The sequence below is a fragment of the Temnothorax curvispinosus genome, unplaced genomic scaffold (genome assembly GCF_003070985.1).
Source record: "Temnothorax curvispinosus isolate PA1 unplaced genomic scaffold, ASM307098v1 QBEX01014078.1, whole genome shotgun sequence".
Taxonomy (NCBI): Eukaryota; Metazoa; Arthropoda; class Insecta; order Hymenoptera; family Formicidae; genus Temnothorax; species Temnothorax curvispinosus.
The window spans coordinates 437,005-462,342 of record NW_020223858.1 but is presented as its reverse complement, the minus strand read 5'-3'; the positions used below and the strand labels follow the sequence as shown (position 1 = coordinate 462,342).

The window sequence follows — 25,338 nt, the reverse complement described above, 5'->3', positions numbered from 1 at the left end:
TTACATGACATGTTCCTTCTAGGACAAGCGAGAAAATTGCGAGCGCAGATTTCAGAAACTAAAGGTTCGTTTTCCTGCTCCGGGAATGGAAATGTCTGGTCCATTTATGTCCCACGCGACAAGATTTCTAATTACGCGAATCTAATCCATTCGCGACTATTCCTCCGTAAGAATTAATAACCTTTTTCCTTCCCCTTACCTCCTTTCAATTATCATAATCTATATTCTACAGTGATGAAATTTTATCACGAGTTGCGACAGTTTGTCCGTCTCGTTTCGATTAATTATAAATATTTTACAGGATTTATTAATTTCATTTAGTAAGAGATATATAATATCTCTAGATATTAGAGATAGATGGATGGATAGATAGATAGATAGATAGATAGATAGATAGATAGATAGATAGATAGATAGATAGATAGAGAGAGAGAGAGAGAGAGAATATTAGAGATAGAGATTAACAATATTATTAAAGATTGGATAGAGAAAACGTCATAAATGTGCAAAATAAAAGTCTTAGAAAGATTCTTGATATTTTGAGAATAAAATCCCAGAATTTTTTCAGTAAAACATGATTTTTTAATAATAAATAAATAGCTGCGCCAAATTAAATACTCAAAATTTTTTTAATTAGTTCTTTATCATTCTCTCTTAAATCTGTATTAAAATGTTATTACTATAGTAAATATACGTATACAAATATTTGCGAAAGAAAAGAAATTTTTAGTGACGAGGTTTATAATTTCACGCAATATATTTAAAATCTTTTTAGTATAAGAAACTACAATAATTTATCGTTTCTAAAACGAATGTCCTTCGAGATATTTTATAGCGCGCCAGCGCGCTGCGGATGCTTTTCGTTCACACGAGAGAATAAAATTCCTTTTGGATGTTTCGGCTTCTCGCGATTGGCAGTAATACCTCGAGTTCCATCCTACGATGATCTCACGTGTGTGTCCCGCGGCATCGCTTTCATGCCGACTCGAGAACGTAACGATTCGTAGAAACGCACGTTACTTCCACATTTGTGATTCATCATCTGAACAGGTATATTGCGATGAAGGAAATTATATATAAGGTTAAGAATGGAATGTCTAAATCTACAAATTTACCGGTTAATTTTATTACATCGGTGTTTTATTTTATAATAATAATTTTTCATTTTGATGCTATCTTGTTATAGTATTATAGTCTCTTCACTTTAACTTATATATTCTTTAATTAATTATAAACTAGTTCTATTTGTGATGAAGACGTCAAAGACGAAATGACAATTAATATTTATGCGATGCTCGACTGGAATTTTAGTCTCCAAGAAATTTTCGAGGAAAAGTGTAAACTCTTATTTAGAAATTTATAGACATCAGTCTGCCTCAAATATAGGAGATCCATTTTGTGATGAAAACTTCATATCTCCCTATATTTTGGACTTCATAATACGGAAAGACATTAATCTTTTAAAATGTCTAAAATCATCGGCGTTTTGCATAAATTCAGCTCGATAATGAAAGGGTTAATAATCCGACAAGCTGATTTCGTGTTTCAGCGAGGGGTCGTAACGACCCGGCCGGTGATCATGCCGCGCGTTTCACGGCGCGGTTTGAATTTCGACTTGAATGCGAGCCAATATGGGGTACATAACTCTGTGCCGACCATTAGTTTCGCTTTTACGAGGCAAATGAACCATGCCCGCGCTCGTAAGATCGTGGAGTTTACATTTTTAACGACGGAACACGTTCGCCCCCGGTGTGCGTCGTGAATTTGTTTCGCGGTGGGCGAACGGGCGAGCGAGCGAGCGAAACCGCAACGATCGATTCGCCGTGCTTAGAAGGGCGCTTCGTTTCACGAGAGATAGATTTAATCCTAGCAAGGTCCTGATTTGTAGCATGGCGAACTCAAGATACGTCTACCGTGACCTATTACCGACATTAAAAATACGTTTTTTTTTTTTAAACTTAATTTAAAGGTAAATACATCAACAAACTATACTAGATAAATTATGCTCTTTACGCACTTCAAATATTTTCCTCTCGAAAATCTTTACTAAAATCCTCTTCAACGATCAAAAATGAACTTATATTGTAGACTCTTATCGGCCTGAATTTGATTTTCTACAGTTTTTTCACGAACTAGTCTTACTAATCAATTACTATTTAGTACATTTAACATTATTTCTTGCATTTGTCAATATTTGATCGAAATATATCTGTTATCAACTCGCGTACAGTATTTACTTATTACATTTAGTATATGAAAAATACAAAATAAGTGTTTTATAAAAGTTACAGAGAATTATCGTGAATAATCTTATTGAAGATCAAAATACAAGGCAAATGGTTTAATTCGTGTTAGTAACACAGATAACTTGGGTAATAAAGGGCAATGTTACAAGGGCATTGTACCGTGTTACAATCGCTCCTGCGCTCCTCTATAATATCGATATATCGGAATCCCGATGAGACTCTGGCATTGTGGACTGCAACGGCGCGTTTAGAGGTATTTCCTATCGACAAGGGACGGACTTTACTACTAGTTAAAGCCACTTTCAGTAAGGGTCGCATCGCTGTAATCTCTTTACGGGATTACGGCCATTATGGAAAATTTTGAAGGAATTGGTCGTTAAATTAATTTGTTCCAAGAATGAACACCGAGATGTAATTATAAAATTACGGGACGCGCGGCAAATTGATTTATGTACATATTATCATTTAGCTACTGTCTACGTAATTAAATATTTGACTGTAAAGTGCATCTGTAATAGCAACTCAATCGCTAATTGCAATTTTATTTGGTTTCAGAATGATCAACAGAGAGGTGAACAGCTGAAAATGCGTGAGGTGAGTCTTTTTATATTATTTTTTAATTCTATCTTGAACGATACTTTCGTGAAAATTAAAATCTTTCTATTGACTCTGATAAAAGTGAGGAACAAAAGAAATCCGATACTGTCTCTTTGACATCGCTTATAAAAGTACAAACATACTGACTTTGGACATCAGTTTCATACCATCACAAAATCGATATCTCACTAAATTGACGTAACATTGTTTGCCGTTGCTCCACTGTATCGCAATTGTATGTGTACAGCAAACATCGACGTAGACGGTCGCTAAAGTTCAAAGTAATTTCGGGACGCGCGGCAAAACATTTAGCACAGATTCCTTAGCGTCCATTGACGATCCCGGAAACACGTCCGCGGCATTGTTTGAGTTTCGATTTGAACGCGGTCCAATATGTACCGTGTGGTACATAGTCGTCTATATTAGCTTCTCATTTGCCTAGTATGCGCGATGCTACCGAGAAAGCGGCCAATTAAATTAACTAATAATACGCGTTGTAATTATCTTCATCGTGCATCGTTCGATCAATTACTAATTACATAACGGTGTGAAGCGTCGCGATAAATTAATAAGGGCCATTAAGTATCGAGAATCATAAAATTGTATAAAAATGTAATTAATTTTAATGACCATCGCTAAAAAATTATCATAATTAGTTTTGGATACCGATTAACGCGTGATTAAATTTTATAACTAGTATAAAGTTTGCCTTCGAGATATCCGTAATCTCCGAATACAATCGAAGAGGTCAACTTTTTATTAAGAATCACCCTCTTCTCGTCATGCGTATATAACTTTTCAAAGTTACTGATTTACTGAGATTTCTGCTTCACTCCACTGTGCTCGTCAGACTATAATTTCGCATGCTATAGAATTTGCAAGTAGCATTTTCGTTTTAAATCTGATTGCGTGGAACATTTAGGTAGGATGAGCCAGATTACACCGCGATGTAAGAACCAGGATACCAGGATATTACTCCCGATTTTGTGTATTGCGTCGAATTTTCAGATAAAATGAAAAAGTAGGACACATCAGGGGGTTAACGGGCGACACGCAAATAACGTCTACCGAGAGGGTACACGCGTGCTTGGCGGCATCTCGTTGTTCAAGTCTCAACTTGAACCCGAGCCAATCTGCGAGCCGCTGTTTTGCTCTTCAGAGCGCGGCGAATCGCGTCGTAAGGACGATCGTTATGGCGATTCGCGATAAAATCCTTATTCCACGGTTCACTGCCGCCGCCGTTGCCGTCAAGACAGAGAGAGAGAGAGAAGCGAAACCGCTTTCTTAAATATTATTCGCCCCGGAGCGTTCTATTATTCCACGCGAGACAGAAGCGGCCGGCAGGAATTCGATCCTGCCACACCGGAGAATTTTCACCGGATACATCGGATCCGGCCGGCGGCTTCGCGCCTCTATTTCACTCTCTTTTTCACTCTTGTCTCTCTTCTTTTTTCCCCAGGACGAATACGTCCCTATCGTCGCGGATCGAATCGGTAGAATTATGTTGTTGCGTCGGCAAAACGAGGTATCGCGTTCCTCGCCTTCGACGGGCCTTCTAGTGTTTTATGTAAAGACCGAACAATTTTATTCCACGTCCTCGAGTACACTCTTCTCTTCTCTCCACATGTTTTATTTTTTCTCTCTCTCTCTCTATCTCTGTTTCTCTTCACGTCTCTCTTCTTCTCTTCTTCAGGGATCTCTCCTACCGGCGGTGCCATAAATTTCATCCGCGCTACCCCCCTTGTGCTTTGCACTGTTACTTGCCCATATATTCCGATATCCTAGAACTCAACCTTGTTCCCGCAACCCATTTCGAAGCACTCCTGCGGTTACTTTGGCTCACCCACCTTATACGTATATCGCGAATTCCGATATCGCGACCGCAGTGCGCATCTATAGATACATTCGGCAACTATATCTTCGTGTGCGTCACGTGGAACGGATAGGGCTTTCACACAGTTTCATTCATCGTTTCGGACACCCGTGACATGAGCATGTTTAGTTTATTCATCTGAATCGCATCAACACCTCTGTTCTAACATGGCGAACTGAAATTCAGAGTCAATAATTATGCAACCTTCAACAAAATTTTAATAGATGACTGTAACCAAGACCAACGATCGCGAATTAAGGGGTATAAGATATCTTATCAAAGATAAAATTTACAGAAAAAAATATTTTAATGTAATTTATGTTCTTATTTATTATATATTTTTATATTTATAAACAGCGATTTTGTTTATTAAAATGTATTAACAGTATTGTTTTTCAGTTGAACGTCTATTTTTTTAAATGTTTTATATGTTACCATGATGAGATAGCACAAATGGCGCACTTGATATTCGTGCTATTTTTTGCTGGAACCTAAGAAAAGGTATGATGTATGAAATAGACGTCACATTAAAGACGATCTATTATGAAACGCCAGAGTCCGATGTTATAAAAATCCATCGTCCATCTACCGACCAGACTTTTTAATACATCCTTTTTCTCTGAAAGCTCGCGTTCCCCTTGTTTCGTTTTTACGTGCATGCAACATCAACAACGACGTGTCGTCCTTCGCTTTTAATCCACCCGGAGAGAAGTCGATTCTCTCCGTGCATCTCTCCTAGAACGATTTTCATTCTATTTGCTTGGCTGCCGTTTAACGGCCATGCGCTGCTAAACCACCGCGATACGATGGATGCGCCAAGAAAACCGTATTTTTCTCGTCTTTGATTTTCCTAAAAAAGGAACTCCATTTTATTTGTACAGTTACCGTCGTATTCCGTACGAATCTCTTTTCTACCTCGCCGGACATTCCGATATCCCAGTGCTTAACCTTGTTGCCCAAACCGGAGCTTCGGAGCTTTCTCTGCCAGGAGTCCCTCGTTTTTCTCTTTATTTATTTAATACAAAATCCCACGACGAATGTGCCGGTCTAGTGGATCTTTAGGTCGTAAATTTAGAACTTTCTCAAATTCAAACACCCGAAGCCTGTGCGAGATCGTTTCTTTTTTTAATCTTATTTCATTTTTTTAATAATTACGGTCAGTATACTTTCATATTTTATTTATAATCTGACTTTAAGTATCGGACTTATTAATTAATATTATATCCGTATACGGATATTTTAAGGAGCATAAACCATTACATAAAAACGTGAAATTTCTTCTTAATTTGTACGTGTGGTCCAATATTCGATATGGTGATTTTTAACTTTCTTGCCTTTTTAACGAGGCGAATTCATTCGACCCGACGATTTCCGTAATCCGTAATCCACTCGATTCTCGCACGTCGCGCGTTGGCGTGAAATTTTAATACCAAATCGATCCCCGCCGTCACGGCTTTATCGCCTGCTATACGCGCGATATCGATTTCGACCGTCGCGACAATTACGATTGACGTTTCGATACGTGATCGAGGAGCGACCCGATCGGATTCCTCGCCTCGACGTTACGTCGCTGTTGCTTTCAACAACAATGGAGCTTCACCTAGCGCGACCCGTTCTCCTCACGAGTTACCGTTCGGCTTCGAGTTCTATCATCACGAGAGACACACACTTTCTTGCCAGTGGTGTAACCCCACAAGTCTCAAGGGAACTTTAACACCGAAAGGAGAAAAGGCAGAAAAGAGGGATAGAGAAAGAGGTAAGAAAAGAAACGTCGTGAGGGAGAGAAAAATAAATCTGTTTGTTATTCTGGGACACATACGCAACCTCTATCAAAACAAGGATAACGCAAGAGCGGAGAATGTGAACGATACGAAGCAGCGAAACGGTAAAAACTAAAACGATAAAAATTGGGAAAGAAATCGAAAGAGGCACAAGATAAATATGAAGGCTGATAAAAACGTCGGCGTGAAAAAATTTTGTTACGAATCGTATAGAACTAAGAATACCGATAGCACACAGATAAGTAAAACGTGATCACTTAAAACAATGATGAAGCAAAGTTACGCGCGTTTGCGACTGCGTAAAGATAACTTGAATAATTCATCTTCGAGAAGATTTACTTAATGGGGAAAAGAAGAGAATAGAAAAGACAGAAAAATGAATCGAAGTGAAGGGTGAAAATAATTGAAATCGCGGAAGAGCCTCTCATTAGCCTCTCCTGTTGCGAAAGGTGCGCTCCAAAAGCGTGAGTATTACGTCATTGTCTCTCGCATTTGCACGCGTTTAAATATTCGGCCGGCGCGGCGTCATAAATTTCGCCCTCGCCATCGCGTGCCCCATACACCGTTTCGCTATTTTGCCATGAATTCCGATATTCTGGAACTTAACCTTGTTCCCGACAACCCATTTCGCAGTTTCTCTCGTTTGTTCTGGTCCAACTTGCCCCGATGCATGCCGGCTCCGTACACGTTATGCCTCCTCGAGAGAAATACGATCCGATCTGACAGTCACGTCGATGCTCTCCCTTTCTTCCCATCTTGTTGTAATCCAATAACATCTGTTCGGAAGAATTCGGCGCGAAAATCCGGGATTCGTTTCCGCTCGAGCTTGCGGAGCGGAACGCCAAATCCGGGAATCGTCATGGTCCATTAACGAATTCGCCTACGTTCATCGACGTTCATCTGACACGAACCCGAGTTGTATTTTTAATCATAATTCTACACGGACGTTAATTTTTGTAAAATAAATTCAAACGAGAGAGAGAGTTGAGTATGGGCTAGAACCGCAGGGTCTTAATAAAATTTTGTTAAACAGAAAATATGAAAATTAACATAATGTAACCTCTAGTATAAAATTAATGCGAGCTCAAAGCGAAAATGCTTCTGAGCGAACCATTTTCTGTGCAGAATTTGATAATTGATAAGTGAACGGAAGTTATTTATTTATAATGCTGAGAGAGAGAGAGAGAGAGAGAGAGAGAGAGAGAGAGAGAGAGAGAGAGAGAGAGAGAGAGAGAGAGAGAGAGAGAACAGAGGAGAGGAGAGGGAAGAGATAGACAGAGAAAGGAAGAATTAGCGATGTTGTCACCTTATCTATCGCGAACGTACGAAATAAATGTCAGAGAATCAGGAAATGCATATCGATTATTCAGCACCGGTTATTGACAGATCTGTCAATAATATTCTTGCAATCGTAAGTAATATTAATAGTTGACAGTGGGCAAAATAAGTATGAAAGATTTGCTACCGCGACCAAAGAGCCGTGATCGTCCATAAATAATTAATGAACTGTATCGGGTGATGGATGGTATTTACCAATGGAATCGTCAAAACCGCAAATACTGCTGTTCGATGAGATATACATATATATACGTCGTTCCGTCGGCGATCGGGCTCGCGCACGCTTCAATCAAATCTTCGACGAACTCCGACGAACGTTGAATTCTTGACAGCACGGATGAACTGGAACTTCACTCTTCCAGAAACACACACGGACACACGGACTTCCGGATTTTGTCGTGCATCGAGCGATTTTTCTTTCTTGTACATATCCCTCCGGTCGTGCCGTTTGTGTCATAAATCCCATTTGGTTGCGAACACACCGCCCTGTTGCTTTCTCCATGAAATCCTCTATAAACATCCCGCGTGTGGGTATCCTCGAACTTAACCCCGTTTCTGCCTGTCTTTCGTTTATTTCGGTTTGACTTTCCGTACACGCTGAATCCCATGACATTCCGGTCCCCGGGGAACGTAACCCGTTTGTAGGTCTCCGGTATATATACGCGCGGGTCATTGGCGATCGTTTTACGGCTGGCAGAAATTATTGAAAAACGATCTGGTTTCTCCCTCTCCCACCGCTTCCTTTTCCCCGCGTTCTGTAAATAATGTAAGCGGCAAATTTTCTCGATGGCAAGTTGGACGAACAAATTTCGCGGCAAGTTCTTAGGTGTATTTTTGCGAAATCTGTTTAACGAAGAATCAATGTAAATGCAAATAAATTAACAGACAGAAGTTTCAACAAAAATTGACATAAAGGAGAACACAATTACGAGGCAGTAATAGCATATAAATCAATTCTAATCGTATTATTTTGCAGGTTCATAATACGATATAAAAAGAAAAAGATTCAGGTAGTAGCATTAAGTAATTTCTGCTAAACCATGTACAGCAACAAATTGAAAGAAATTACTATAATATACATATAATATTTTACAAAATGTCATAGTTTTTTTTACCATTGTTGCGAAAATTAACGAAATAGGACGTAATAATGATAGGCCCGTCTATTTGTGCGGATATAATGGAATAATCCGAGACCCAAGCGGCCCGCGACTTCGATCGATTGTCGTTGATATGCCATCGTCACAAACCGCATTCCCTTATCGTATCACCGGAGTTCACCGGTGTGCATCGGAATACGTCACTGCGGATACAAACTATTAGATTACAACGGGCGTTGGCTCCGCTGTTGGCGCGCGGACGTCAGTCTGGATATATTCCGAAAAGGGACGCGCTAAGGAAGTTACCGTGTTGCGTAAGCCGCCTGCAATTCAGTATCTCGTACGTGTCCTCGGCGTTCCGGAACACAGACTGCCATCCGGCGTTTCTGTAATCAACGACGATGCTCTCCTGCTTATCTCCGCGCGAGTCGTGCCACCGTCACAACGTTACGACGACTTCGTGTGAACTCGGGCAAAGGGTCGCTCGAGAGAGAAATGGAAGGACTGAAACAGACAGAAACAGAGGCAGAGAGAGAGAGAGAGAGAGAGGGGGTAGGGGGAGAGAGAGAGGGGAACAGCGATCTCTCCGGATGACATTGCGAGGGGGGATTACTAAGGCATTAACAGTTAAGTGTTTCGTTAAAGAGAAGGATAAACGCGAGTTTTTTTTCGCGCAAGTGGAATTATTCACTATTCTGCGGGGCGGTTCGCCATGTGACTGGCGACGATTTAAAACACTCGAGCGTCAGCGTTTTCAGAATCAAGATCTGTATTCATATGTCACACTTTTAGCTCCGTACGCGGCCACGTATATATCATTCCCGTCTCGTGTACCGCACGTTAAATAAAAGTCTGGATCCGACGACTGTATTTAGTGCGATGTGCGGGAAGTATGACCTTTCGCTTTAAATTTATATAGCGCAGAACGATCTTAAATCATTCGTCGAATAATACGGAAGCATTAAAAATTGGTCGTTCTATTATCGGCGTTCTTAGAACAGAAAGAGCTCTCACATTTCTCCGCCGCAGGAGAGCGCAGGTCCTTTTCATAAATAAAATTTTCCTTTTCCACGTCGGGATGGAGAGTCGCCTTGTTACAATTTATCGGGTACTTTTTGCGACATCTCATAGACTTCGAGCTTTATCTTAATAAGAAATATCCAATATCCGATACGGCTGCCTTAATAAACCAGATCGTATAGCTTAGCGAGAGTCGTCGTCGGTTGTACACTCTCGCTCGTGATGTACATCCCGAAATTGCGTAACCTCGTTTCCTTCCTTCTCGCAGGCAAGCAGGTAAGCATGGCGAAACTTTCCTGTTTATCCTGGGCATGGCGAATCCGCGTCGTCGAGCTCCTTTCCCGTGGGATCGGCCGATCCTGGATATACACCGTACCGGAAAGACCGCGTACCGTCGCGTCCAAAGTAATCCAATCTCGCGCTCTTCGACAGGTTCACGGATTTTTTTCTCTTTTTTTCCTTCTGTCATTATCCATCATTCGCGATTATAATTTTTTTTCTCGTGTCGATATGGCGCGGTTTTTCCACGGAAACATGAACTCCGGTTTCGGTGCGGAGGGTGGACTGGCAATAGTAATGTAACAATGTAATAATGGAGGTCACCGGGCGTGCACACACCGAGCTCCAGAACCGTATTGTATCTGTGGGAGCGAGAGAGAGCTGCTCTTTTATATACGCCAAACCCGCACTGGTATTCTAGAACTCGCGCGCTATATATGGCGAGAGAGAGAGAGAGAGAGAGAGAGAGAGAGAGAGAGAGAGAGAGAGCTCGTTTCTCGTAACCCCGCGTCGAATCTCGCTCGTTTATTTCGGTTTGACTTCCACATAGTACAGCAACACGCTCGTTCCGAGGAATTGCAGATCGCGGGACTCCTCAAAGTCCGTCCGTCTCGTTCGCGGTAACCCAATAATGTACCCTTGGTTCACAAAGGACAGCGGCGAGCAAGCGCAACATTGATCCGGTAATTAATTCTTTCGACCAGAAATCATTGCGAGCGTCCGTACGTCGGCCGCTTGTAAGAAATCTGGATGTTATGTAAAGTTAAGTTAACTTCCGAATTCAATTTCTGGCGTTGCAAAGAATGCAAGCCTCCATTTCTTAGATGATTGCAAAATTAATTTCTAATTAGTCTATTTTATATTATTATTATTTTATTATTAATTTCTGATCATTCTCTATTTACGGGAGAATTCAACAAACGATGTGACACAGGAGTGATCAGAATAATTGTGACAGCGAGATGAGAATAACGTTGGAATATTGTTCAATGATCAAACTGATATATCAATAAAGCATAATGACTACGCATCAGTCGTCATAAAATTATAATGGGACCGTGATTGCTAATTCATTGGAAATATTGCAGTGTCATATTTAATTCAGTGTCACAATCACCGTGATTGATTCTGCATTATGAGAAATATACTTCAGTCAATTTTACACACGGATCTAATTGTAATCTGTTCAATTTAGTTATTATGTATCAAGTTATATATGAATGTTTCGCGCAGCAATCCTATCTCTAACAAGTTTTAAGTCCGGCTGTACGTATTCTCGGTGTACACAAAATCGACTTTCGCTATTATCTTCCCATTTGTCGGCTGGAAATTTAATCTTCCATACGGAAATTTGATAAACGAAGGTCCATTCATATAGCGAGTTCTTACTGCGCCTCGGGAGTCGGCGGAAATAAAGAATACATCGCGCGTATAAATTTTTCACGCTATCTGTTCATTGATACGTGATCATTTTATGAAGCGCCGAATCGACTTCGAAGCCAACCGGGGTTCGCAGATCGAGCGGCGGTAACGAAGGTTTTTAGAAACGAGATCCAATAACCGGTGCGGAGTTTTACTCGCGCGCGGCTATGGGCGCGTAATTTGCGCGATTTACGAGCGTATCGAGCGTGGAAATCAAAATTGCAGCTCGTGCGGTGGGAATGTGAAGCTCTCAAGGAACCGGTTGAAGGAAACCCACGAAGCGTCACGCCGCAAATTCGAAGTCTCAGAAAAATTTCCGCTTTATTGGAATTTAACATTCCTGACAGACTATAACTTAATATTTTCCTGCTAAAATGTATGCATCTTGATTTTTAAAATTTGCGTAAAACAGCATATGTTTGCAATTTATCATATAAATTATTATTTTATCACTACTAGTGCTCCTTTAAAAGAGATATTGAAAGTTAATTAAAAGCGAAAATATTTGTTAAATTAAAATTAAATATCTTTTTACATATATTGTAATAAGATATAATTAATATAATTATATAATATTAACTATATTATTACAAAATATGTAAAATATTAATTATTATAAGTGGGTATACAATAATATTATGTCATATTATTTTCCATATTATTGCCTTCTTTTACAATTTTCTCCCTCTCTGCAAATTTGGGGTTTAATCAGTAGCCAGCTAGACGTTGTTCGCTAATCGAAGTTAGACTCTGCAAGATATAAAATCGACAATAAAACTCGTGACCCCTAATACACACACTGAGGCACATTGGGCTTTTGATTTAATGATCCCATCAATTGCGAACGAATCGGAAAGAGCACTGCTCGATCACGCCCAGTTCCGGTCTGATTCCTATCGGAAGTAAGGACCGCTAAGCGCCGTTTTCCAAAAATTATGTGTCTAGGTATTACGACCTGGGCATTATAGTCGAACGACAGGTTACTGCGAAACCGAGAAATATGGTCTGCTCGTTTTCCTTTCGGTTCGTTGTATCGAGCTATGTGACTTTAAAACGTACGGTCTATAAACTAAATTTTTACATTTGGCAATATTATCCGATCTATAGACGCGAATAGAGCTTCTCGTCTAGTCAATTTATAATAGCAAAGATATTGCAACATATATGACATTGCGTTGCAATTTCTTAAGTCCATCTGTGAAATAAAATGTAACGATTGCATCAAACTGACGGTATGCGTTGTTGAGCCAAGATAGTCTTCGAGGGGGGGAAAGAGCGTTGTGGAATTTGATTTTCTCGATTCGAGCATCACTCCGAGCGGTTGTCCGCGACCAATAAAACCGATAAGCTCGCGGGGGGTTAAAAGTAAAACTCGTTTGTGAGTCGCTATTCACGAATGATGATATATATCTAATGCGCCATAGCAGACGGTAGTAACGCAATAATGAACGTACTCTGGAATTTCCTGGAGACCATTCCTCCCCCGTGCCCTCCCGCCTCCGTGTCGTCCCCGTTCGCATCGTAAATTTCGCCGCACTTTGTGCTGCACTCTGCAATTTTACCGCGGATTCCAATATCCCGCGACTAAACCTCGTTCTCGTAACCCACGCCGAATCTCCCTCGTTTATTTCGGTTCAACTTACTGCAGCTTTCCCTCTTAGTCTCGCCCCCCTCCCCGCACGCCCGCGCGCCCTGTACGTGCTCCCCCACGTAGCCGTTTCCTCGGGGGACGCCGTCCGTCCTTCTAGGCTCTTCAAAGACTATTTGTGGTAATTTAGTCGCGTCTTCGGGATCACAAAGGCCGCCCGGTAGAAAATATTTAAATTCTAATTCGCCCCTCTTATGCGCGGCAGTCTCTCGTGAGCACGCCCTTGCTTTAACGTGTAATAAAGCCGCGCCTAGTAACCCACGGGAAATACATTTACATGGGGAAGAAGGGGGTCAACGAGACCTACTTCCGCGCAGAGAGGCGGAGTCACTCGCTATTTCGCGAATGCTAAACGCGGCTTTGTCCCGCGTCGCGCATCTACGAGCGGCGAGAGTATTTGCTGTATTTTTTACGCGTTTTCTTAGCGTTGCTCTTTATTATTTCGGTAGAAATGCATTAACTTGCCACCCTCTTTTCTCCCTCTTTTCCCCTGTCCTTTTCCGTCTCGACACTTTTATTTTCTTCTATCTGCCATTTTCAAAAATACAGGCGGAAGTTACACTCTTACTATTCTATGCATACATATGCATATTTATACAGCAGTTGCGAAGTCTTATCGCCGTTAGATTTCCGAGAGGAAGAAGCCCCAATAATTTAAGTAAATAATCTTATTTAAACGTGTACTTAAGCTACGCATAAAGCGATGGCTTACATATTTAATTCCTAAATTATGCATGAGCGCTCGTTTTATTCCTTTCTCTTGCTCTCTCTCTCGTGAAATGTTACGACGAGCATTGCGTTATATTTATCGAGCCCGCCCTCGCTCCGGAGCTTTCGTACGAGAAACATAATTTGGCAATGTTATCCACCATGTTTCCTTGCCGGGGGAGGGGGGGAGGTGGAATGTAAGTGCGGCATACGCATGCACTCTTGTTTAGCAGACGAGGAAATTGTTTCTTCTTCATTTCGATCCGTCTAATCCAAACGCATTAGTCACGCAACGGCTACCTAGCTTCTTCCGACGCTGCGCTCGAAGGTTTGCTCGAGGGAATTCCGTCTCCGGATCTCCCGATGAAAGTCCGCAATCCGATTTGTTCCTCGCTACCGGCGCGGCGTGCACGGCCTGGCCGACAGCAACTCGTCCGGTTGTAACGAACCGCCTGGCTTCGTGACGCGAACGATCGGCGGAAATTCCCCGGGTTAATCGTATAGTTAATGCAGACCCCGCAGTTACTTTATTCGCGTTACAAAAGGCTTACCGGGTCTTCTGGTAAGAACCACCCGACTCGGCTGTCAAGGGATAAATCGAGAAAACCTTAGCATTCTGCAGCAGCCACCCACTCGCGTCTAACGCGATACATTTGTCTTTATCTTCGGTCGTTATCTCGGTTGCGAGCGTATCTCCCGCAAACTGTTCCCACGTGAGTAAGTAGCTCGTTATACGTGCGCGCGAGCTGTGTGGCGTTCGTCATCTCTCCCGCGCGTTTCGTCCTTTCGGCAGAAAAATAGAGATGTGTTCGAAATTGCGTGAAATTATACATTAGCCCCTCGGCATAGCGATTTCTTGAAAACTCGATCGCGATATATACGTGTAAAACGGTATCGTGAAATCTGATTACGTATGAATTAATTTTTGGATGCTTTTTGCTCATACAATCGCGAAATTCACGCATGCATAGAAAAACGTTTTACGTCAAGAAGTACGCTGTGTTAAAAGTTTTACATTTTACATGAAGATACGTATGCCCTACGGACGAACGAGATTAAACCTTCGCCAAGCGAAACAACCTCAAAATACGATATGATACAACTCCAATTATATGACGTAGATCGCGGGTAGCCTCGAGGGCTGTAAGTAAGGGCAGTGAGTAATCAGTATACACAGTTACGAATTAATGAAAGATTACTCTCGCAGGAACTGTCGGTTGTTGTTGGCGGTACATTCGAAAGTAACTTTTACATGTTACAAACGATACAATAGCGAGAAACCACAGGTATTCAAACACTGGAGCTGCATCATTTATAGATTTTTTTTTGTAATTCTCGGGCGCTTAATAACGGCGCGCGATTTATTTTACACGATTCCCCGTCGACAAAACAGGCTGACGGCGCATACGGCGAATATAAATGTGACACAGATGTAAATGTGCAATGACGTGCGCATCATTATCGCGGTGCTTCTCGGGTATCAACACACGCTCGATATCCACGCGGCTCCTAACGAGACTCCGGAGTCACGATCCAATTTCGACTCGTGCGATTCAAAATAGCACGTCCTCCCGTAAATATGTCGAGTAGCATGGCGAACTCTCGTAGCTCAGATCCGGGAAGCGGAATATAAGAACTCGTTACGCATTCCATTCCGCGACACATTTCAGTATCGCGGAGAATCAAACCTTATTCTTCCTAACTCACGTTTCCCTCGTTTATTTCAACTTACTCCGCTCTACCTCAGTCACCTCTCTTTCCCTCCCCCTTCTTCCTCTTCCTTTTCCTCTCCTATCCCCCATTTCTTTCGCCGCAGCTGCTTCCGCGAGCCGCGGCGTATTTGCTCCTTCCACGTTCAAACATCACGGAGTTACCCTCTCTACCCACTTTAACCCGCGAACTAAGTTGCCCGGAGTGCAACGTCTTCGGCGATTCTTGAAGCTGAGAGAAATTGCGCGAGATATCTACTATGTTGGCGGTATTTTTTTTGCTCTCTGGTCAGATAGTTTCGACTCTAGATAAAAGCAGTAAATCAGTCTATTCTAGCGTCGTAATATACTATTAGATAAGCTAAACGGTAATATCATACGCTTGCTGATGTCATAGTCGCAGATATATTTAGCCCAGTGCAGCATGACTCAGAGTTCAAAATCATATTTCCGCATTAGCAGGGGAATACTGAGCCAATTTGAAATTAAGGGACACATGAATAGCGAAACATTGAAAAGACACGCGCGAATGTATTTGTGGCAGAAGTTAATTTAAGTATAATTAAGTATTACTTCGTTTCCAGCAGACCCACGTCGAATATTTTCACCCCGCACGGTTGCGTACTTTAGTTTCCATTATAATACGTGCGGAATTAATTAGCTTGACCGATCTTGGTCGACCCTGAGACGGGTCGATTCTGACTGTGGAGAAGAAGGCGCGAGGAGTACCTACCCCGGCCGCGCCAACCCCGAAAGAGTTCTCCGCGAATTCTACCCTCGTGCGCTTTCCCGAGCCACCCTCTGGCTCGCCTCATCCGCCCTAGGAATGTATAACGCTCGTTGGTCCTTCAGATCCCGCCTGCGGTAGTCACTTCTCGTCCGCGCCCCGGCAGGCTCGAAGTCTGCCGCTGACGGAGAAGATACTCTAGCGCGTCGCTCTATCTCCCGAGTTTTCGCTCTCCTCCTCTCTCGCTGCGAGCAAAAGCCGGGATCTCTCTTTCTCTCTCTCTCTCTCTCTCTCTCTCTCTCTCTCTTTCTTTCTCTCTGTGTTTCTCTCTTGTTCCTCTCTTGCCGTTTCCCCTGGCAACAAACCGCCCTCTGTCAACCCCCGCTTCGCCGACGTTGCCAACTTTTCAAAACACCACGCTCTGGAAATTATAGTCTTTTGCACATCGCAACATAGCATTTCGAGTTTACTTACAGCGAGGAACGGTTATAGCGAAAGCAAGTATTATACACACCTGGTGGAGATCTTTTCTGAAAAATATTTGAATACAAAGCACGCGATTAGGAGATAACAACTGTGGAAGTTTTTGTGAGGAATTTTACAAATCTTATTGTGCACATATTATCGTTTGTCTTTCAGTTACATCTGAGAACATATTTTTTAAGGCGCAACAGGATTCAAAATAATCTAGAGATTCAAGTGAGATTGAGTGAAATTGGTAACTGATATTCGGTAATCTACTTCGCCTGCCACGGGGAATAATAAATTTTGGCCTGGCGAGAGATCTGCTTGGAAGGTTACAGACCTAATGTCAAGTACTGTAATTTGTGAGAGATTACACAGCGCGTCACGACAAAACGATAGCGTAAATGCTATAATTATAGTGCGGTTGGCAACACCGCCCCGCTTGTTCTCTCGACGTGCACGTGTCTGGCGCGGCCTGGTGTGTGTCCGATCGTTATTGCGGAAGTAACCGCCCGCCGTCACCGCGATGGACCCGAAGAGAAAAACGCAGCGGGCGGAAGTCACGAAAAAGCTGCGAAGTGCAGTCGACGACATTCTCTCGACGCTCCCTCCCGCGAACGTCGCGAATACGTCGTCACGCGAGGAGGGTTGCGAAGTGGCGGGTAGGGAAGTGAAGGGCGGTGCCCCCTCCCACTCTCTGTAATACCCCAGGTTTTTGAGAGGGCAGAAAAGGTTCAATTAAAGAGAGCCGCTTCGGTAACTGGAATTTTGTCGAATAGTTAACGTCGTTAACGTCGAATGCGAACTTGAAAATTTGAAAGTTGATCTTTAACCCTCTCGAGCGGCGAGTCTGCGTATACACTGACTGGAAAGTGGGTTTTGTCGCCGCGTACTTTTTCCCCCCTCGTTCTCGTTTTATTATTCGCTATGTCGTTGATTTTACCGGCATAAATCGCATAAGGAGGATATTGCACTGTTAAACATTTTATACACGGAATTTTCTAATAAAAATGCAGAGATTTTTACAAATATTGATTCAAATAACGACTATTTTTAACATAATTATACGTAATGTCTGAGACGTAACGTCGGGAGATAAAACTTATTACAACAAGAGGAGTCGAAAATGTTGTTCACATGACACAGACATCTTTATCTCTCTCTCACGCGCGCACACTAAATATATGTATAGTATTTATAGTTTATTTTATCATGTTATTTTTACACGAAACATTGCTTTCGTGTGATCTGTCGAGTGAATAATAATCAAATAATAATGAATAATCGTATATGGATGGATATATTTAACGCATTCGATTATATGTCACACCAAATGATTAAATCGAAAGCTATTATAAAATAATAAATTTGATTTGGTTTTTTAGAAAATAGAACGCGACGAATATTCAGGGATTCGATATATTTGGAACGCTATATATTTTACTATACCCAATTATAATATTTAAAACTGTCTAGGGAAATAAGAAGCTCCGGAAGTTCGGTCTGACGTATCTGACGATGCGTTAATTGAAGGATGAAAGATAAATGAACTGTGAACCATTAAATTGTCTGATCAGCATTTTAATTAACAATGAATCGGCGGAGAATGCGTGACAAACAAGCGTCAATGTCGTGAGCTGTAGAAATTCCATAGCAATTTGTAATCTACGAGCAATCCTGATATTGCGAGGAATTGATGTTTCCGAAGAAAAAATAAATTTTAACAAAATTATATTGTTTTATTAATGTAATTATATATGTTATAGCATTTTTTGTTATATTTACATATACATTAGAATTAAATTTTGTGCAAATACAATCACGATAATATAAACATCTTCTATTTCTGATCAAAATCACATTTTGCAAATTTGGTCGCTCTTATCTGGCTTCTCAATTAACCAATTCAATTGCTTTCGATCCGCATCCGGATCGCCCGCTCGGTCGGTCCGGACATCTCGAGGAACCGCCGGCGCCGGCGCCGCCGGAACAATTCGTGTGTGCGCCATGAATATAGAGTAAATAGTTCCGTACGGTTATTATTACACGCGTTATTAGGATCGCAGCCGTAGGAATATTGAAACGTATGCGCGCGTACGAGATGTTTGTAAGTGGCGAGTTAGCGATCGTGCGGTCGGAATCGTACCGGGTAATTTCCACTGTGCCGGAAATATTTTCGCGTTGATTACGACTCGCGCGGCACTCTTAATGCGATAGTTAGGGCAATTACAAAGACGGGCTTTTGACCTCGGAAATTAAAAAATTGCTGATGTCCCGCGCTTAATCCATAAAAGCGTTCCGTGATTTAAAATTCGCATATCTAAACGCGATTACTCATCATCCACTACTCTATCGATTAATAATTTCTTGTGCGTCTTCATCACGATTGTTGGAAAGTCACCTATTAATGTATTAGAGTTATATATTCGGATGCTGTAAGATCAATAAAATTTTTGCGCCATTTGTTCTTTCAATTTCTCATCTTCAATTTCTAATCTTTTAAAATTATTAGCAGCCTAATCTTTGTCACGGACAAGCATGAGTAAACAATGATTATAATTATTATAAGTCTCTGTGATTTTTCTCGGTAATGTACAAAAGGAAAATTCGCACTCTCGTTTGCCGAGGAGTCTCGCGAAATTTTTAATCCTTTCTTCTATTTACTTTTCTTCGCTGACGTGAAGCTCGCAAAACAAAACGCGATCAACGGTTTCCCGAGACGTCTGCGTCGGAAATTTCGATCGATGGGGCGCATTTAAGCGGCGGACAAAGCGCTTTCGGAAAATAAGCCGCGAGTTTTTCTCGCTCGGCGGGTCGGAAGTTTAAGTGGTCGAGCGCGAAAGTGGAAAGAGAAAGAGAGGAAAAAAGGTCCATTCGGGCGAGAGTGCGAGAAAGAGGGTAAGTACGGCACGAATGCGCTTTGACTCTCTATATTTGCGGAGAGAAAACCGGCTCAGGATTCGCGCGCGTGGAAACCTTTCATTAATTTTACAAAGGCCGCCACTTGACCCCCTAACCGTCGCTAGCGATTCTTACGTTTTTTTTTCCTCTTTCTCTCTCTCTCCCTCTCCTTCTCTCTCTCTCTCTCTCTCTCTCTCTCTCTCTCTCTCTCTCTCTCTCGAAAGAGAGAGAGCACGCCTCGGCCGAGGAATCGGATAAAGCGCAATGGCAACGAGCGGCTTATGCTCGGCTTATTAAACGCAAACCGGACGAATGTGGAAACTTGTATTCCCGCACAATCAGCGCCGAATGTAGCATCTGGCAAAAAAGATTCAGACTGTCGCGATAAATAAGAATCAGACGGTCACATTAGCGCTAAACTTGGACGCAAGCATATTTTCATCATCCATTTTAGCTCTGAATATGACATAATGCTTGAGTCTAATTTTGACCCATTAAGAATTTTAATTGTTATTTATATAATATCTAGTTTTAATCCTTATGAGCTTTTATTATATTTTATTTTATTTATATAACGTGGTAGAAGACGAATGGAATATAATTAGTTTCATGAAAGCCGATCCCCGATAGTTAAAACGAAGCGAGTGTCTTTCGGTAGATAGACGAGAATGGAAAATTGACATATTTAATCCGCTCGATCGTGCCCATTCGCAATTTTCGCCGGGCAATGGTGGCCTCCTTATTTACATGTGCTTACGCTATCAGTTTCCATTCGCGGCACGATTCGCCGGTCCCACCTAACTGAACTCGCCAAATTCTCAATCGAAAGTCAATAATTGCACAGTTGGATTTGAACTCGTGTAATTCGACTGTGATCGGGGGGGGGGGGGGGGGAGGACATCGGTTAATCTCGACCGGGTACACACAGCGCCGAGGCGCTTTTGTACAACATTTTCGCTTTATCTTCGCGCCGCCACACGTCGAGGAATTCTCGTAGCTCCTCTCATCGCGGGAGCCGTCATTAATGTAAATATTGTCTCAGCGCGCGCGTTAGTTAACCGCGCTCGCTCGTCTATTCGACACGTTCTCAAGTACTTCATTTATTATTTTTTCACACCCGGTTTTATCTATCTTCCACGTTCGATTAATAATATTCGCTCGGCTGATTTATCACGCGGCGAAAATTTTTCACCCCCTCGATCGCTAATCTGATTTGCGAGAGCTGATTTGCTTTCGCGAAGAATTCGATTTTCATATTCGAGTCTTAGTGGAAGAAAAATTTCACCGAAAAGATTTTCACCGAGGAGAGGCGAAAATAAAATTTCGATAATGCGTGATAAAATATCTCTTGTTTTATATCTTTTTATTGTTACACATTTTTAATCATATAGATGAATAATAGCTCAAAATTGTGGTATCAGTAAATTGCGATATCATAGCTTAATGTTACTTGAAGAATGTTCCTATTATCCCACACATATTATCAAATCGAGTAGATTTCCATTATGTTATAAAATGGCGCACGATTTTCTCTTGCTAAATGATGAGGGGAAAGATTAATGCTCTGTCGATTTAATACGACACAAAAGATTTTCAAAGATAAATTGGTTATCGTTAATTCCATTATATGCCCCACACGGAACTAATTCAGAACGAAGAATAAATCATAGATCCATTAGGTTGCGCGAATAGAATTTTGTACATTATACATATTATTTTTGAATTTCATTTAATCCTTAAGAAATAAGTATTACACAAATTTAAGTCTTATTTAATAGTTATAGGATAATTATAACAGTTAGTAGTTGCAAACGTGACGTAATTTCAAAATTATAAAGTCTTTTGTGGGGTCGGTTAATGGCTCGTGAATTGTATCGGCGACAACGTTAAGTTTCAATTATTACAATTCCTTCTCCGTGAAAATTACAGTCCGCGGTAATGGCTAAAAGGAACGGATTACAAGGCTCGTTACTTTCACGCGATGTCGATAAATTTTCTAAAGACCCTCGTAACTAAATGAAGCTTAAAAAATTCTCGCGCGAGCTTTTCTCGCATTGACAATCTATATAATTCAATGTCCCATGATGTCCATCGACACGTCAAATAATAGAGAAGCTTTGCCTGCGCCGAAAAGAGATTCGTAATCACAATCCGTTTAATATAGTGCGTTTGAGCGGAGCGGAGCGCGGCTTGCTAATGGCGAATTTTTCGCTCGCATTAACGGCGGCGCTTTCGCGACTAATAAAGCGCAAGAGCGCGCGGTGGAGAGCGATCGGCTTGAATCGCCCTCGAAACAATCGTATCGCAAACTCGTTTTATCAACGACTCCGCCTCCCGCGCGCTCCTGCTCCTGCCCGCCCGCTGTAGCCTACATTTTTATCGCCGCTTTTGCTCGCGCGTTTGCTCGCATTACGAAGTGGGACTTTTATTCTTCGATAAATCTCATAAATCAAGACGGAAAGTTTTCCCCGGACGTCTAAGTGAATTGGACATTTGAAAAATAACGCGAGTTAAGCGGGGTAAGTGCGTATGCGGGACAAGTATGTAGGGTGATTGAGAGTTACCGAGTACCTCTCTTCTAACTTTGGATAGAGATTTCTAACTTCTCTAAGGTGGAAGACTGTGGAGTAAAATAGCATTAAATTTATTAAAGAAGTATGAAGATATTACATGCACTCGCTCCCTACGTGCACTTAGTTTCACGCGCTCTAAGTCATTGTTACTGTCAAAAAGTTGCGGGTCGCATCGTAATAACTGAGAACCTCGTAAACCGGGGGATGTACCCGATTTCGATTAAGCTCGATCGTACTTGCAGGAGACATTGTTTCTCTGTTTATACGCGGACGAACGCGGCGATAAAATCGTCTGTTGCGGCCGTGTCATTTATTTCTGTACTTCTTGCGTTTACAGCGAACAGACAATAATAGTGACGCGCTCGATCGAAACGCCGACGTAATGATAAAAATAAAAATTGGGATATATGGAGGCGCACGAGAGACGAATGTAGGCCGCTCGGCGTATATATACGGCGCGATGCAATAATCGCGGAAAAACCGCAGGAGGCCTCGAAGGTGCACAAAGGAAACGTAACTCCCGGGCTCGGTGCCGATAAAAGAGTACGAAATCGATCAGCACCGGCTCGCCCACGCCGCCGTAGTCGTCGTCGTTGATATAGCCTCCGGAAACTGGTTGTGAAACGTGAGCTCTCTCGCGTATAAATATCTATAAACACCGTGTATTTTCTCGCACAGAGAAGCACCTGTCTCCAGGTGAGCGCGCACCGTCGCTGCGGAATAAATTCGCGACCGCAACCGCGACCGCGCGCGCATTCGGTGCGGAATAATATCCCGTAATGGAGATGTTGCAATCTTTGGGAAATAATATTTATTGTGTCGCGGAGAGAGAGAGAAACTTGCGGCGCGGAGTATTTTTATGCGGGATCCCCGAGAAGGAACGAATCGCGGCGATGCGTTCAACAAAGCTCGGTTACGTCGCTTAACTGCAGAATTATCTCAGGATATGCTGTCCGTTGTTCTTTCTTTTCTCGTAAATATTTTGCGCTCTTAAACGTAATATATGATTCATTTAGATAGTTTCACAGGTGAGGTAATTAATGCATTTAACGATCTTTCGTCTTCTTTGAAATGAAAATATTAAAGGTAAATATTCTATACTAAGTATTTATCGTTTTTAGTTTCAAAAGCAACAAAACGAAGGTTTCTGGCTCGAGAATATTGTTATATATATAGATTCTTTCAGGAAGATGCATCATATTTTTCTAACTCCACATTTAATCAAAATCCGTCGAGTCGATCGCATCTCGTATATAGATAGATCATTTAAGTATTTTAATTAACTCGCCACTTCATGCAAATACATGCGCATTCTTCTTGATCGCGACTACACAATTAATCGCCAAACACAAGCAGTCGCGCTCGAGAGAATAAATCAATAGATATATACACATCGCGAAACGTCACGAATCGGATGCGGATTTATTTATGCAACGATCGAATGCGCGTTTTATGTTTCGACGGTCGGATACAATGCAGATTTATTCTGTAAGCTGGCGTTTACGCGACGCTTCGCTGATCGAGGAACGGTTTCTCCCCTTGCCGTGGAAAACGGACAGCCGGAAAAGCCGGATGAGACGCGAAAACTCGATATGTATCCGACGCGAATATGCCGTTAAATCGGCGGATTTTGCATTCACCCATCCGGGATAAGACTGCTTAATTAACCATAATTACTTGTACTCTCGAGAGATCTCTTCTCGGCCGACCCCCGCTGTCTGCAACTTGACTTTCCGCTTCGCGTCTCGATCGGGACTGCTAATTAAAATTAATCCTCAAAGTTTTTATCAAGCTCGCGCTTCATCAATTGTATTGATCGGATTCGTTATACGCACGTTTATCTTTAAAAATGCTTCCCGTTATGATTTACATCCGTAAGATGATCGTTAAAAGCTCTAATTTGTTTGCGTACGTAATTTTATCGTCGAGAAATTAACTCTCGAGCTCGTTCGCGCTTTACGATGCCGTCTTCTACGAAGCGTCGGTTACGCGCGCAGCATGCAATATCGGAGTATCATGTTATTGCGAAGTGAGTAAAGCAGGGTAATTTAAAGTATCTCAGGCACAATCGCTACACTTAAACACTCTTATTTTATGTTTGTAACAGTCAAACAAGAATTCCTTAAAAACGTCTCCTATACTTACATCATGCACTTACATTGTTTTGCATATTCAATCTCCCTTCAATAATGTTATTTTGTGTTATAAATTAGTTTTAGTTTGTCACAGCTAACTTAGACCGCCTTTCTTATTAAGTTTCTTGGTGAGATCGATCATTAGCGTCAACAAAATTTGTATAATCTACGTTACTAGCTAGACGAAAGGTCAATTTAGACATCGACATACCGCAATTTCGTGCAGAGTGCCGTTATATAAAAAGCCATTCCTCGCCTCCCCACGGTGCTTAAAGTCACCCACTAATTGACTATGGTAATCAGTTAATTATTATTAATAAGGATCCATCGGGATCGCGTGAGCGGGCCGTCGATGAGCGACGTCCGCGTCTCTTAATCCGCCGCGAAAATTTATGAAGCCCGAGCCGAGCTCCAGTATCCACCCTATCGACGCTCCAGCGACCTCTCCTCTACTCGTAAATTATAGAACGTGGCATCCGATCGAGTAACATCCGCCGTGGCGTGGAGACGGAATTAATTACTTAAAACCTATATCGCGCCGCCCACACCGCCGCCGGTGAATCGCGTTATTTGCTCTCTCCCCCGGCACGAATTTCTCGTATTTATTTCCAGCTTGAACTTCCTGTCGAATTAGCAAAATCGCTGTCTGAAATCGACTCGCCCTTTCGACAATTTCGTCCATCCCGGGAGGACGCGCCATGCGAGATAGCTACCCGACCCGGGGTCGCGTCGGGTAAACAAAAGCCGCTGCGTAAACAGCGTCTAATCCGCTCATCGAACATGATTAACATATTTGTACTTGTACGCTCTTGGAAA

The 25,338-nt window shown here is 42.0% G+C and overlaps 1 protein-coding gene across 2 annotated transcripts in view; it reads left to right on the top strand.

The window, feature by feature from the left end:
• LOC112464296 (insulin-like growth factor-binding protein complex acid labile subunit) overlaps window positions 1–25,338 on the top strand; it is a 210,445-nt gene that overhangs the window by 149,516 nt on the left and 35,591 nt on the right. For both annotated transcript variants that reach the window (XM_025031211.1, XM_025031210.1), the window contains one exon: window positions 2,802–2,840. In XM_025031211.1, the coding sequence (XP_024886979.1) occupies window positions 2,802–2,840 (39 nt within the window). The remainder of the gene's footprint in view (window positions 1–2,801; window positions 2,841–25,338) is intronic.